The sequence below is a fragment of the Theobroma cacao genome, chromosome 9 (genome assembly GCF_000208745.1).
Source record: "Theobroma cacao cultivar B97-61/B2 chromosome 9, Criollo_cocoa_genome_V2, whole genome shotgun sequence".
NCBI classification, from domain to species: domain Eukaryota; kingdom Viridiplantae; phylum Streptophyta; class Magnoliopsida; order Malvales; family Malvaceae; genus Theobroma; species Theobroma cacao.
This window is the reverse complement of record NC_030858.1, coordinates 16257717-16274195: the sequence shown is the minus strand read 5'-3', so window position 1 is coordinate 16274195 and position 16479 is coordinate 16257717. Positions and strand designations below refer to the sequence as shown.

The 16479-nt window shown below is 35.5% G+C and overlaps 1 protein-coding gene and 1 pseudogene across 3 annotated transcripts; one reads left to right on the top strand and one right to left on the bottom strand.

Annotated features, from left to right (window-relative positions):
• On the top strand, positions 898–5197 carry LOC18589413 (annotated as a pseudogene).
• Positions 5105–9133, bottom strand: LOC18589412 (probable inactive purple acid phosphatase 28). 3 transcript variants are annotated; one of them, XM_018128148.1, is made up of 4 exons: positions 8750–9133; positions 7426–7817; positions 6423–6907; positions 5105–5189 (listed from the first exon to the last, which is right to left on the bottom strand). In XM_018128148.1, the coding sequence occupies exons 1-3, from the start codon at positions 9069–9071 to the stop codon at positions 6443–6445; spliced, it is 1179 nt and encodes a 392-aa protein (XP_017983637.1). In that variant the 5' UTR covers positions 9072–9133; the 3' UTR covers positions 5105–5189; positions 6423–6442. The 3 variants fall into 3 exon arrangements, with proteins under 3 accessions (XP_017983637.1, XP_017983636.1, XP_017983634.1); XM_018128147.1 differs by having other exon boundaries at positions 5115–5204; XM_018128145.1 differs by lacking the exon at positions 5105–5189 and having other exon boundaries at positions 6256–6907.

Here is a 16479-nt window from a genome sequence, read left to right as displayed (position 1 = left end):
CTCAACAGTTTTGAGTTGAAAATTTTCAATATCCAAATGAAACAAGAATTTGATATAACTGAACTAGGAAAAATGCATTACTTCCTGGATCTTGAAATCATACAAGAACCTAAATATATTTATCTTCATCAAAGCAAATATGGTCAGGAACTTCTCAAAAGGTTTTATATGGAGTCTTGTAAATCGGTTAATACTCCTATGGTTTTTGAAAATAAACTATATAGAAAAGATGATGCTCCAATTAAATCTAGTCTCAATATAGAAGTTTGATGAATTGTCTTATTATATTTAATAGCATCTAGACCTGACATAATGCATGCAATAAGTGTTCTGTCAAGCTACATGTAAAAGCCTTCAGAAACTCATATAATGGTAGCAAAACAAGTCCTACAATATATCAAAGGAATTATAAAATATGGACTCGAATATTTCTTTTATGAAAGTGGAAAACTTATGGGATTTTGTGATAATGATTGGGCCAGTTGTCCAGATGATGCCAAAAGCACCATAGGTTTCTATTTTTCACTTGGAAGTGTTGCATTTGTATGGAATTCAAAGAAACAGGAAATAGTGGCTCAATCCTCTGTTGAAGCCGAATATGCGATTGTTGCTTGGGTTGCCAACCATACACTTTGGCTAAGAAAAATTCTATATGACTTGAGTTTTGAATAAATCAGTGGAATGACAATTTGGCTTGACAACCAATCTGCCATAGCTACTACCTAAAACCCAATATAGTATGGTCGTACCAAGTATATCAAAGTCAGATATAATGCAATAAGAGATGTTGTAAAGAATGAAGAAATAAGTGTGAAATATTGTAACATAGATGAATAGGTTGCAAATATCTTCACCAAAGAACTAGGCAAAGCTAAATTTGTTGCTTTCATATCAAAGATGGGTTTGAGTAAGGCCAAACTTAAGGAGGTGTGTTAGAAAATGAGTTATGTTTATGCATGGAGATGTTTTTCATTGTTGTTCACACCAGTTGATCCCTTGTTGCAACAAGGAAGACAATCACGTGTAAGTGGATCACATGATTCTTTAACCCACGCGGCACTATTTTTAGTGTTACAAGCTTATATAGAAAATATGGCTCTTTAAAATACCAAATTCATTGTTTGTGTTTGGGTCAAAAGGTACTTTGTATTTGCTATAGTAGCAGTTATGGAGCCCACATTTCATTTTCTTATTGGTTTACATTATTAGTTTTTATCTAAGGCTTTTCTCTTTGTAACTATATGTAACTAATTGTTGCCTTTAAGAGGACAAACTTCTAATAAAAATAAATCAGTGTGTTATTCTTTTATCTTCATGTTTCTTTCTCAAATTCTCTCTCTCTATAAAAATTTCTAGTTTATTTTTAATGTGATAAATTTAGCAAAAGGTTAAATTATCAGATGGTATATATGATCAGTCTCTTCTTATTTTAATAACAAGAACAATGTTCTTTTAACAGTTGAATAACTGTGACAGAAGGAATAAAACGTTGAATTACCAATGAAATTAAAGTCAATTGCTGCAATGTATTTTAATTGGACACATTGCAGAGAATATGAGAGTACAATCCTCACACCGAATGTTACCTTGATGTAAAATAATTTTAAAAAGACAATAAGTTAATAATCAAAGTCAGGCATCAAACAAGGACTGATCAAAGGAATGGCAATGGGTAGTATTGGAGTCACGTTTGCAGTGTGGGCGCTTCAAGGTTGGTATGGGAGCACCTTGGTCACCAACAAGGCAGCCAAAGGCGGGGATGTTTTCACAGCTGGAGTATGCATTATATATGGAGGGCTGTAAGTTCAATACCCTTCCCTTCCTTCTGCAACCAAACAACTGAAAATTTAGTCATCAACTTGACATATAGCAGGTCCAAAGTCCAAACATAATGTCACATTCCCCTAGTTTGATTTTCAGCTCCCTTATACGTGTTTGTTTACATTAATTATATGTTTGCTCAACATATACCGTTCCTTCTCCTCCTTCCAAATCTTTGAATTACTTTCCTTGTGGTAAATTCTTGCACTTCCTAATAAGATATATATACTCCCATCTGTTGAGTTTACTCGAACAACTTTTATCATTGTGAGTTTGTTCATCTTGCAGTTCTCTTGGTAGTGCTCTAATAAATGGTAATACTTTGCTGAGGCAAACGTGGTAGCTTCACGGATATTTGAGATGATTCAGCGAGTCCCTCATATCGACTCTGCAAATCAGCAAGGCAAGATGCTGTCAGATGTCAAAGGTGAATTGGAATTTAAAGACGTACACTTGGCATATCCTTCAAGGCCAGGTAGCTTAGTATTACGAAGGTTCAGTCTGGCCGTAAAGGCCTGCCAGATTGTTGGTTTGGTAGGCAAAAGCGGATCAGGTAAATCAACGATTGTAAATTTGATTGAAAGATTCCATGACCCTCTTACGGGAGAAATCCTCCTGGATGGCGTTAACATAAAGGAGTTTCAGCTTAAATGGCTGCGTAGTCAAATTGGTTTAGTTAGCCAAGAAACTATACTTTTCAGAACCTCAATCAAAGAAAATATTCAATTCTGAAAGGAGAAGGCTACAATGGAAGGGATAATTAGAGCCGCAAAAGCAGCTGATGCCCACAACTTCATCAGTCAACTGCCTGACGGATATGAAACTCTGGTGAGCATCAAGTGGCAAATGCTTGTTTCTTCCATGTTATGCATCATTTCATTCATCAATGCAGTCTCTACTTTCCATTGCCATCAATCAATTATGAATTACTAAGATGTGTTTTTCATGACTGATCTTCAGGTAGGAACACTGGGAATCCAGATGTCTGAAGGGCAGAAACAAAGGATTTCCATAGCAAGGGCACTGTTAAGAGACCCAAGAATCCTGCTGCTTGATGAAGCCACGAGTGCACTGCATTTGCATTCAGAAAAGGCAGTCCAGGATGCCTTAAATCATGTCTCAGAAGGACGAACCACAGTTATCATCACACATCGCATCTCAGCTCTTCGCAATGCCAACTTAATTGCATTTATACAAGAAGGACAAGTTGTTGAATCTGGTTCTCATGACCAACTTATGCAAAAGAGGAATGGCCTGTACTCAGCAATGGTGCAGCTGCAGAGGACTTTAATATATAAAGGAGCATCAACATCAGCGGCAATTGAATTTAATAGCTCTGTTGCACAGGATGAAGGAACTGATTGCATTCCAGAAACAGGGGACAAATTGGTTGCTGAAAGTTCCATTCAGGAGAAAAATATCTTCCAGTGGCAAGAAGATCAAAAAGGTTCCCCATCTATGTGGCAGTTGCTTCGAATGACTGCACCTGAGTGGACGTCAACCCTGATAGGTTTCATCGCTGCTCTTTGCTATGGACTAATTCAGCCAATGCACTCTTTCTGCCTTGGTGCTCTTCTATCTGTTTATTTTATAGACAATCATGATGAGATGAGGTCACAAACAAAAAAATACTGCTTTGCATTCATGTCCTTTGCTATATTTGCTCTCATCACCAACTTGATTCAGCATTACAGCTTTGGGATCTTGGGAGAGTGCCTGACAAAAAGGGTGAGAGAGGATCTCTTTGGCAAGATCGTAACGTTTGAGATGGAATGGTTTGATAAAGAAAACAACAGTACTGGGGCCCTCTGTTCAAGGCTAGCCACAGATGCAACCATGGTACGAACTCTTGTTGCCGATCGCTTATCATTTTTCAGTCAATCTATCTCAGCAACAACTTTAGCAGTTATTTTGGGCATAATATTGTCATGGAAACTTGCAGCTGTTTCCACTGCTATGCAACCCCTCATCATTGGTTCCTTCTATACTAAAGCAATAACAATGAGGAGCATGTCTAGGAAAATACTGAAAGCACAGAACAAGAGCAGTGACTTAGCAAGTGAGGCTGTAGGTAACCACAGAATCATTACAGCATTCTATTCTCAAAAAAAGGTGTTGGAACTTTATGAAATTACACAAATGAACCCAAGGAAAGAAAGCCGTAGGCAGTTCTGGATTGCAGGGTTTGGATTGTTTATCTCACAGTTCCTCACAGCAGCCAATCCAGCATTAATGTTCTGGTATGGTGGGAAACTGTTGTATGATGGAAATGTCTCATACAAGCACCTGTTTCAAACTTTCTTCATCCTGACTACAACTGGAAGAGTCATAGCAGAAGCAGGAAGCATGACTGTTGACTTAACGAAGGGCACAGCAGCATTGAATTCAATTTTTATCATTTCGAATAGAAAAAGTAAGATTGATCCTGATGATGTAGATGGCATTAAACCAGAAAAGATTAACAGAGATATAGAGCTTAAACATGTGGATTTCTACCATCCAACCAGGCCAAAGCAGATCATGTTAAAGGATTTAAGCCTACGAATTGATGCTGGGAAAGTTGTTTCTTTACTTGGCCAAAGTGGGTCTGGAAAATCCACTACTATTAGATTGATCGAGAGGTTTTATGACCCATGGAAAGGATCGGTTGAAGTTGATGGAATTGACATTAAGTCATATAATCTACAGGCTCTAAGGTCACATATTGCATTGGTAAGTCAGGAACCTACAATTTTTGCAGGAACAATTCATGACAACATCGCATATGCCAAAAAGAATGGAACTGAAGCCGAAATAATTGAAGCAGCAACCATAGCAAATGCACACGATTTTATAAGGTTTGTTCCAATTATATACAACTCAACATGTTTAGTATTTTCTTTATTGAGACAATTCTTTGTTGCTCAACCAATAGTCTCTTTTTAAGCTTCCAAACTACTTTTTCACCTATACAAACTTCTTGTTAAGCAGTTCCATGAAGGATGGTTATGCTACCTACCGTGGAGAAAGGGGCACACAGCTTTCAGGGGGGCAAAAGCAAAGGATAGCACTTGCTCGAGCCAACTTGAAAAATCCTGCAATATTGCCATTAGATGAGGCAACAAGTGAACTGGACATCAATTCAGAGAATCTCATACAAGATGCATTAGAAAAGACAATGGTAGGTAGGACATGTCTCGTTGTTGCTCATCGACTATCTACCATTCAAAAGTCAGATAACATATCTGTGATTGACAATGGGAAAATTATAGAAGAGGGAACTCACAGCGAGCTACTGGCTAAAGGAAAAAAGTCTGCATATTGCACTCTCATGAAACTCCAACAACTTGCTGCCATGAGAGATTACGTTGTCCAGATTCCTGGTTATACTAAATAGGAAACAACTAGGGAGACAAATAGTTAATCCCCAGAATGCAAAAAATTAGGCAAAATTTTGCAGCTTTTGTTGGAAAATGTATAAAATCAGTAAGTCAGCTTCAGATTGCACATCATCTTCTGTCACTTCATTTGAGCAAGGAATGCCAAGTTAAATATTTTCTTTTACAGTGTCCAATGTGATGTGTAGGTTTTATTTGTCTTTTATGCATAAAGAAGTGCAGTAACTTCCTCATTTCACTTTGATTATAATTTAAAATGAAACTAGATGTAATTATTCTTGGCCAGCACTGCCTAGGTTTTTGTCCCCAAGGAACACCCTAAACTTTAGAGCTCCAGACTTTCTCCAAGAGAACTTAAGTTCAAAATTTGGAAAGAGAAATGGAGATTACAAGATGGAAAAAAGCTCTCATTGCATACATCAAGCCCAATTGACTGTTATTTGTACCACAAAGTAAAACTATCATGTATTTTTTTCTATTTCCACATAGACTGCAGCATTCTCTTCTAATTTTTATTACTGGCAACTAAGCTAGATGTAATCATTCTTGGCTAGCACTTTTAATGGAAAATTTGGGTTTTGACATTGTGATACAATGTCTCAATGCAAGACTAAGATGGATGAATGTGACTATAAGAACTTCAAGAGCTCTTTTAATTGATACATAGCAAGAAGTTTTCAAAGTGAGAAAGGTAGATAATACATAAGAAAATAACAAGGAGAATATTTTATAAAGTTCAAATCAGAAGCATCAACAAAGTTAAGTCTTTTGAACTGCTGATAAAAACCAAACATATATAAACTATAACCTGTCTGGAACCTTAGGTATTAAGTCCTACTTTAAGCAACTGAAATATGTATATTTTTAATGCAATTAGTTCATCAATTATGAGCATCAATGTACCATCTAATCCCATTCTCAGAAGGTCAATATTTTAAGTCCCGTTTGACTTTCGTCAACAATTATATGAACAAGAAAATTTGTCATCTCAACATCAAAAGATAAATTCCCTATTTTTTTAAAGTAAAAAATCAAAGATAATTTGACTACAGCAACGAGTGGAGAAATCAGCCTCCCTTTAACATAGCAAGCTGTATATATATAACCTTTTATTACAGGGAGGAAGCCAAGGTGTGTATCTTCCGAAACAATTGAATACAAAAAAAAAAGAAAAAACAAACACAGAGGATATACAACATGATTCAGATACAGATTACAAAGTACCTTGATACTTGGAAAGAAAATCATCTAGATGGCTGAAACTCCCACAGGACTTGCTCGTCAATCTTGCTCAGATTCTCATCATCAAGACGCTTCCATGTCTTAATCCTCTCCACTCCCATCCATGCCATATCGCCCTTCCTAAGTTCTGCTAAGATGATCCTCGCTCTCCTTGGCAAGCCAGCCCTTCCATAGCCATGGTACCCAAAGCCTCCACCATAACAAAACCATATTCCCTCTAAATTTCCACAAAAGTCATTCGTATGATCATGGCCTAAGAACACAGCCTTTACATCTTTGATGGAGACCAAAGTCTTTAAGACCCCTGAGTTCACCGATGAACAAGCCACACCCTCCCGAAACTGGCCTATAATCTTTTGGTAGTATAACTGCCGGACCTCTGGAATGGGGATATGGAAAAATGCCAGTGCTGGTGACGTAGCTACAGGCAGATTTTCTGTTATGTAATTGAACTCCTGATTTTGTCCCTGTTAGTATGTCACCTGCAGCATGTTATTGGATCTAAATCTAATAAACCTCCTTGGAGGGAAATGTAAGAACGTGACGAATAATGGCAGTCAGGACTAATAATTGAATAGAGATGCATATGATAGAGTTCCGGAAAAGACATTAATGGATAACATATTTGGGATTGGAATGTTTCATTATGATTTTAAAGGGAAGTTATCATTTCTAATGGCTAAATATGTTTGACATTGGAAAGATACAGCAGGATTCTAAAGGAATGTTATCATTTTAATTATAATTGAAAAAGAAGAAATAAAAAAAGAAACAAGGTTGCCCTTTTTTCTCTTTATCCAGTTCTTTTTGGCCAAGGAAAGAAAAGGTCACTCTTCAATCATTCAGAAAACATACTGAAGTTGTCTTTCAACAGTGTGAACATAAATAATTTGAAATACACCACATTAAATGAGAATAAAAATAAATGGGCACTGAAGATCGCAATCATTCTTTTGTTTCATAAGCATTGCTAGATTTGTGCTACCTGAAGTCCCTGTGAAACACTGCGAAGCCAATGAAGTTGAGATTCCTTAATCCATCCATAAGTTCGAACTCCTTGAACAGTCTCCCTGTCTCCACTGTCAAGAAAGAAGAGGTTGAGGATGCTACTGTTTGCCAAATGGGAACCTGGAGCACCATAGACACCGAGGTTATAATTTCCAAAGCCATCAATATCTATAGAAGGTGGATTGGTTTGTGAGACAGAACAATCCAATAGAGAGATGAAAGACATCAGTTCTTCACGAGTCATTGTAGATTCTTGGTCATGGTTTCCTAAGACAGCTGCCCATGGAAGTCCAGATTCCATGACCGGACCAAAGGCTCCTAGCAGAGATTCAGCAGCATCAGTAGTGCTTGGACCAAATATGTTGTCTCCTGGTTTAAAGAATCCAAAGTAGATTCTCAGAGACCGACATGAGTGATAAAGAGCCATAAAGTGCACGAATTGTTTTACCATCAACTAAGGCCGCTTGGTACAATAAGCATGTTTAAACAACCAAAGATTCAATGAGTATGAGGAAGCAACTTAAATTGTTTGAAGTATGTGATCAGGTGGTCAGTGATCTTACCTATTTGAAGAAAAATATGTAAGAATATGTTCCTCAACAAATAATCTTCACTTTCATCAGAATTTAGTATCTCCCAAGTACTAAAAACATATTTGGCACAAGCATCTTGGTTATTACTTTACTTTTAACTTCCATTTCAGACATAATAATTATTAAGACATCCTACTCATTTCGAACCAGTAAGCTTCTGCATAACTTGACACACCACTGAATTAACAAAGCCACAGACGTAACAATGAACAACCTTGAAACCATAGAATCAACAATGTGCTACCCTTGCAGATCCCCATATCAAGTCAGACGCTCCATGTAAAAAGCTCATGTCTCAAACACATTCCTGGTACTGAAAACCGATGTTTTAGAACTTAACTCACCTCTGCTCATCAGCATGCCATTAACGCCAATGGTGGACACTAATAATTTTCAATTCCTCCATAGAACAAGTTCCATCTATCAACTAAAGACAGTGGATTGTAGGATCCCAGATAAAGATTACGTCATTGGAGTTGTTAGATTCTAATTTTGTAAAACAAACTGACTTGTCTGGGAAATTAGATTGCAATTCCAAACTCTTAGGCAGCAATGGACCGCAAGCTATTACTCAAGGATCAATATTTTTTTCTTCCTTTTCAAGTAAGTCTGGGTTTGAATAGTTAATAGTATCAACAAGAAGCTTTTTGCTAAAGAATAGCAAAGTCAACCGAAAATAAAGTAAGGCATGAAGAAAAAAAAAGATACCGGTAAAGGCGATGAAATCTGGTTTTTCAAGTTGAATCAAGGTCTTAAGAAATCGGGTGGTGTTAAGATCGGAACAGTAAGGGAACTCAGAGGGCAGCACATCTCTGCAGCTAGTGAGGACTCCGGTTCCGAAATGCATATCAGCGACCTGAAGGATCTTGAAAGTGCCGTCGTGGCGGAACCTAAGAGGAAGATGGGGCCATTTCTTGAGCCGAATAGGCCGGTTGTCGAGGCGCAAATTGGTGTGGAGAAGGTAGAGGATGGCGTAGATGAAGGTGAGATAGACTATAGAGTGTTTCCATTTCACGGTTAGAGATTCCATGTACTCGTAACACTCGTAGTCTTGGTGGGACAAACACAAATCCAATGTTCTCCTCCAGTTTAGTTAGGGATGCGGCACAGGTGTCGAAATATAAGCCCTGTTGGGCCGACTTCACCTGTGTGATGGCACGGTGGCCCAATAATAAAAGCTTGGATTTATGGGTTTCTTCGTATTTAAACGCAAGGCTGCATTTTAAGTTTATGAGAGTGTAACCCATATTTTGCATTGGGCATAATTTTTTTTATATATGAATAAGGCATATGTTATGAATAAATATATGAATATTTATTATATTATGACTTTAAAAGTACAGATCAAGTCAAACAGCTTAAAAGGTAAGATATAAGAAATATAATATGATTTGAACTCTTAAATAGAATTAGATTAGGACTATGATTCAAGGGGTTGTTAGCCTATAAATAGACCCTTTTATTTCATTTGTAAAGATATATACACTTTAATAAGATCTCTTTTCTCTCCCTAAACATTTTCTTTCTTCTCTTTAATTATTCTTTCAAGTTATCTTTATTTGTTCTTTTAAGATTTATTTCATAACACGTTATCAGCACGATTGCGAGACCTTGACCTTTATAGACTAGTAGTTAGTAATATACGCGATATCCTTGATCAGAGGTAATTTCGTCATTTCCTTACCAAATCCATAAAAATAAGATTTTTAAACAATATTATGGCCTAAGTAGGCCTAAGGCATAAATGGACGGTGAAATTAGGGGTAAAATGAAAAGGAAACAAAAATTTTGGTGATTTTCACGGTAGGGGCAAAATGGTCATTTTTCATCTTGGATTAAAATTTTAAGTTTTCATTAATCCAAGTATGTCTAGACCATTATGGACCTTGTCCCAATGTCAAAGGAGTAAAAAGATTGCATAAAGGGTTGCATGAGAACAAGCTAACTAGTTAAGGGCATTTTCGTAATTTTAAGGGAATGGACAAGTTTGGCCTCTAAATATCCTTCTTCCAGCAACTTCTTCTCCCATTTTCCAGCAGCTTGTCTTCTTCTTCCTTCTTCCCTCTCACGTTTCTTTAAAACCTCCATGGAAGCTTGATATGGAGCTTGCATGATTTTCTCTCTCTAGCTCTAGTTTTCATACCTTTAAGCCCTCATGACTAGAACCCTTGTATTCTTCCACTCTCTCTCCTTAAAACCCTTGAAAAATCTTATTTTCATACTTCCTCTCACTAGTTGGGTGTTCTAGAGAGAGAAAGAGAGAATTACCCCATTGATTTGAAAGCAATTGGAAGAGAATTTGACTACAAAGGAGCCCTAGGGTAAGTGATGAATTAAGCTTGATTTTTAGCTATGAATAATGGCTAGTAATTGGGATTATGAGCTGTTTTATTGTTGAGGATGTTCATTCATTTTATAGTGATTTAGAGAGTGAACAAAGATAGCCATTTAAAGTGGCAATTGAAGGCTAGCTAAGAGATAGCTTTTAGGGTTTATAGTATGTGAATTAACATAATGGTGATGTTAATGTGATGGTAGGTTTCAAGGAAGCCCCATCATCCCATTTGGACAATTAGGGGAATTGGAGTCATCTAAAGGCTCAACAATATACTAGTGAGTGGACTACCTATCAAAATTGTTTTGGGAATATGACTATTTTGTACAATGTGTTTGAATGATTTTATACAACTTCTCTAAAAAATGAATGCCTTCGGAACAAGCTCTTGAGAAATGGTTTATGTTATGATATGTGGTTATTATGGATTTCTATGCGACTACATTATGTTGATATACATATATGTTTGAATATAGTGTTGTGTAATTATATTGACTCGGCTATGTGTGAGTAGGGAGTGCGCATAAGCCGAGGATGACTCGATTATGTGCGAGTAGGGAGTGCGCATAACCCGGTGATGACCCAACCATGTGCGAGTAGGGAGTGCATATGAGCTGGTGATGATGATGATGGGATGGTGTGATGATGATGATGGGTATATATGTATACATATATACATATGTAAATATGTGTGTTATAGGAAATTAATGGGTAATGGTATATGGTTGTAATGCATGTGAAACTTGACATGTTAAACCTTGGGAAATTGTTATGTGTTTCATGTTGGTATGGACATTTCAGCAGGGTGGTTTTTCCTTGGGAAGAAGGGCAAATTTTGCATTGGTGCCCTGTTTCTCGCTACAGCAAAAATTATTCTCGTTGCAGCGAAAATCATTCTCGCTGTAGCGAGAAACTCTCGAGTTTTGGAGGGGTAGGTTGGCGAAAACTAGCTACAGCGAGGATGCATTTTCGCTACAGCGAGAATGACACTGTAGCTTCTCGTTGCAGCGAAATTCATTCTCCCTGCAGCAAGAAACTTTTTGTTTCTGGGTTAAAATTTCGCTGCAGCGAGAAACATTCTGTTTCTGGGTCACAATTTCGCTGCAGCAAAAAACTTTCTGTTTTATTTCCTATCTTGTCCAATTGCTGCCCTATTTTTAATTTTTTTGCTACCATATCTAAGCATGGACTTCCAACATTAAGGACTAAATGAGTTAAGTTTAAAATGAGGAGGTTTAGTGAGAAACCCTCAGCCAGTTGAGAAACCCTCGTTCGGCTAATAACTTAATCCCAACATCGCTGCAACGAAAATTCATTCTTCGCTGCAGCAAATATTCGTTGTCGTATTTGACTTGCTTGCGTAATATTGAAGCTTTCATTCTTCAAATGGTTCGTTATGTATGGGTTGATGATTTTCAAATGATTAATCATTTAAGGGCTTGATGAGGGGTTTTTAATATGAATGGAACTAAATTGCATTGTTTTGAAACAAGTGCATCATGATTTTAAATTCTCCCTTGTTGTTGCTTGTTCCCTTCCTTGTTCACTCACTGGGTTTATACTCACCATTTTCAACTTCATGTTTTCAGATCACGAGGTAGCTGGTAATTAGGATGAGGTGTCCTTATAGACTTGTATCCATCTTTTGGTAGGTGTCTCGGCATTCAGTAGCTGTACATTCGTCTGAGTCCCTCCGCTGGAAGTCGAGTATTATTTTGTTATGTATAGACGAACCTAATGTAAATTGTTAAGATACATGTTGTAGACAATGTATATACACTTGTTTGGTATGCTAGTATGAGATGGCAATGTGTAGTATTATTTTGATTCTAAGTTATGAAATGTGACTTAGTAGTTTATGATGGAATGATAAATATGTAAGATTAATAGGCTTGCTTGGGCTTAGTGGATTACGTCCATTGGGCCCATGCCCTGGTCATGGCCTGGAATTTGGGTCGTGACAACGATCTTCTCTGATCTCTCAAGTTTTGGAATTATTTTTTTTTCATCATCTTCAAGCTTCAAAAGGATTTCAACGATTCGGTTTTGATTTATAGTTTTAGCAAATCAGGTAAGTGTTGCTATTATTTTGTTTTCATTATCTCCAAGCTTTGAAAGAATTTCAATGGTTGATCTTTGATTGTTTTGGTTGTAATAAATCAAGTGACTTGATATTTCTTTAATATTTTCATTTTCTAAAAATCAACTTTAATATGAATTTTACTATCATATAGTATATATTATATTATGTCCCTTGATTGGAAAGTGAATTTGCTATTATATAGCTATTAATGAAAAATCATAATGTCCATTCCCTGAAGTGAATGTGACAAACAAGCTACTAATAAAAAAAATAAATAAATTTGTCCATTTCCTAAAGTGAATGCGACATCATTTAATACTTATGGTCATGGTCATGAATCTATCTATTTCCTGAAGTGAATGCCACATTATTTAATCATTATGATCATGGATATGGAAGAAGTCGTTATAATAATTTACACTATCACTATTTTAATTCAAATTATAATTTTACCATCAAAAGTGGATAATAATTTTACTATTAGAATCTAAGGATAATTTTGCCACCAGAAGTTGATGGATAATTTTGCCACCAAGAGTAGATGGATAATTTTACCACAAGAAGTGGATGAATACCGTAACCCATTACTCACCAGAAATGAATAACCTATCAAAAAGTGAATGGATACTTTCAACCCACCAGAAGTGGACGAATAATGAAAATATAAAAATAGAAAGAAAAAAAGAGGAGGAATATAGAAAACATATTGTCTTTGATGTGGCATGAAAGACCATTGGTTATGTACCTATTGTACATCTTGAATTGAATCAAGCATCATCGAAAACTATAACATCTTGTGATGATTTAATCATGGCCAGGTTAATATAGCACATCAAAATATTTATCCATCCTAAAAGAGGACTTGATTATATGATTGGCAACGGAAATATTCATGGTTGATTTTCTTGTCCTGTAGAAGGAATTGATCATTTAATTAGTAATGGGAATATCCGAGAATGAACTTAATAGTAATTGGTATGTTTAAGTGTAACTATATTATGAAGATGCTTTAATATGTTCTTATTATATTTAAAGGATATGTTCTTATTATGTGTTTTAATTTTATGTTTAATATTCTTTTATGTTAACTTGCAAGTTTCTTATTGTATATATTTTATTGAAGAAAATATAGTTATTGATCTTGCTAGATCTAAGATCAATAATGTAAATATATGTCTAGCAGACATTGCTATAATACACACTATATTTAAAGATAAGAAATATTTTTCCTACTTGATAACGAAAAAAAAGCCAATGTCAATTCAATATCTAGTAGTCTAAAACTAATGTAAGGCTTCAAAAGAGCTAATATTTTACTACATGAAGGAATAAAGTAATAGAGGATGTATTATTTTCTATTAAGTCTCAAAAAAGTTTATTAAGTTATTTGTTTGAATAGATATCATATTGAGACAACGAATGAAAGAGACACTTAATACCTCTATATTGTAATTATCTCAAGTAGAAAGTGTGTGTTGAAAAAAATTACTCGCTTTGTTCTCAAAATTAAACTATACAAATATTAGAATAATTGAAACTCATAGTAAATGTCAAGCCTTACTCTATTATATACTTGTCATGTCATTCATGTACTTGATAGCATATCTACATACTAGGATGCCTCAGAGAATCGTTAAAAGTCGGTATCGTACCTAGTGGTACAATTAAGTCGATTAAAACCTCGAACTAGTTTGAAGAGAGATTTTAGGATATATTTGAGAGTTATTGAACCTTAGAATGTCTTAATATAGTGATTCGGAGTTCAAGGATTAATTTGGAGTCAAATTAAGAATTTTCATAACATAAGGGCAAAATGGTCATTTTTCCACCCGAGGGCAAAATGGGAATGTTGGATGAAAATTTTGACCAAGTTTGACTAATTGGAGCATGATTTGAATTTGAGAAATGAAAAATTTTAATTTTGACATTTTTCCCAACATAAGGGTAAAACAGTCATTTTACGTGTTCACGAGGACGTAATTGATATTTTTGGAATTTTACACCACCATAACACTTGTCAAGCGCATGAATTTCACCTATTATTATTTTATACTTTGGATAATTAAGAGATTACATGTGGTGGTGAGAAAATGCTTAATTGTTAAGTTTTAACCATGGACCAATCATATGGTGACACATGTCAAGCTTTAATATTTTTATAATTTCCTTTATAAACTCAACATAAACTCTCCTATTTCACTCTTCATGGCCAGCCAAAGCAAAGAACAAAGAGAAAAGAATAGAAACAAACCCTAGAGAGGAAAATTCAAGAGAAATTTGTTGAATTTCAAAGAACAAAGGAATCAAAGGTAAGATTTTTCAATTTTAGCTTAAAATCTACCTTTCCCATGCTTTCTTTTTCATTTTCTATGGTTGAAACACAAGTTTTCATGAGGGAATACTTGCTAGCCGAACATAGAGAAAGAGGTTTTGATGATGGATTTTGCTAGATTTCATGATATCTTAGTGTTTTTAGTTGTTTGATGATGTTTGGTATGAAAAACAAGCAAGAAAATCACATGCCCTTCAACAACCCTCTTTGGCCAAATTTTATAGATGACATGTTGATGATAGCTTTGATTCCTAATAATGTAGATGGATTTAGTGGACTGTGTTAACACTGATTAGTATGTTAGTTTGGAATCGAAATGAATTTCGGTTATGATGAATTAAGTCACAATCAAGCTCATTGAGGTAGTTTGGTGTATTTGGAATATTGGAAGTGTAATGAATATATTTGAAGTTGAATCGGATGTTTTGGTTTATTCAACAGTGTATAGTTCGAGTTAGGTTGAATACAAATTCAGTCTAATCATAATTGAACCTACGTAGAACACCGTTTTTAAGTGATTATTCAAACAATTCTCATTTAATTTCATGCATTCATATAGAGCTTAAAATAGTTTTATAATAGTTTGGCACAAATATATTGAATTATGTGTCGTATATTATATATAGGTGGTGAGCCCTTTGATAAGGGTAAAGATATCATACATGAAGACCAAGAATATGAGTACTCCAAACTCCCGTTATTGTGAGTAATCAGATGATCATCTTAACTATCTAAAGTAGTTTATACTCGTTTTTATGTTTTAAAGAATAATGAGTTTAAATGGTAAATTATTATGTTTTAAAATTGAAGTGTTGGTTAAATAAAATGAGATTTATAACTTGTTTTGAAATCGAATACTGGTTTTGGAAATTGAGTAAGTGGAGACTATATACTTGTGTTATATATATATATATATATGGTTTGAATTGATGGCTTATGATAATGTGATGGCATGAATGGCTGGATTTGTGGTTTGTGGATTATATAAACTGTTTTGTTTTACCTTGACAGGCTGGGTCATATTATATTAGCCATGTCATGCTGTTGAAATTTTTATTGATTTGGTGGGTTATTTGATTAGCTTACTGTAGTGGGCGGGTTTCCATGGACCAGCCTATTAGGGGGGCACGGTAAACCCCGTTATATTTTACTTTAGTACGAGAGGCGTGGAGGGTATCTCGTAAGGTAAGTTTAGAGTTTACTTCACGCCAAACCACCACGTGAGGATGAAACTCAGCCAACGCCAAGGAATGACTATATTTTAAAAGTAAAAACATGTTTTATGGGTATATGTCGTTTTAACATCCTTGGCGGACTCGGTTGGATGCCCGGGCCAAGGTGTCACTGAGCATGAGTTTTGGCACAAGCCAAGTTTTTAAGAGAATCATAAGCCTTGTTGATTATTTCAATGAAATGTAATTGTTTTATATGAATTGAAATGAGTTTTAAATGTTATGAATCATATTATGATGGGATGATTTAACTGTCTCTATTTACTCGGCTTTAGATGTTGTAGATGAGCTACTTACTCATTGGGTTTGTAAAAACTCATCTCTTTTTTTTACCCATTTCAAGCTCAAGACAATCTGTAGACAGCCGATTTTGTTGAGGGTTGCTTTTGGATTTGCATCTTTAGAAATTGAAGGTCTACAATCTTGTATATTTTTAGTTATTTTGGGGTCCACATG

Excerpts from the sequence above, each read along its gene's own strand:
- LOC18589412 (XM_018128148.1), bottom strand. The coding sequence starts at position 9,071 with ATGGAATCTCTAACCGTGAAATGGAAACACTCTATAGTCTATCTCACC. Across the intron at positions 7,818-8,749 it reads AGATTTCATCGCCTTTACCG|GAGACAACATATTTGGTCCA; the intron begins GTATCTTTTTTT and ends TCTTTAAACCAG. Across the intron at positions 6,908-7,425 it reads GTGTTTCACAGGGACTTCAG|GGACAAAATCAGGAGTTCAA; the intron begins GTAGCACAAATC and ends ACATACTAACAG.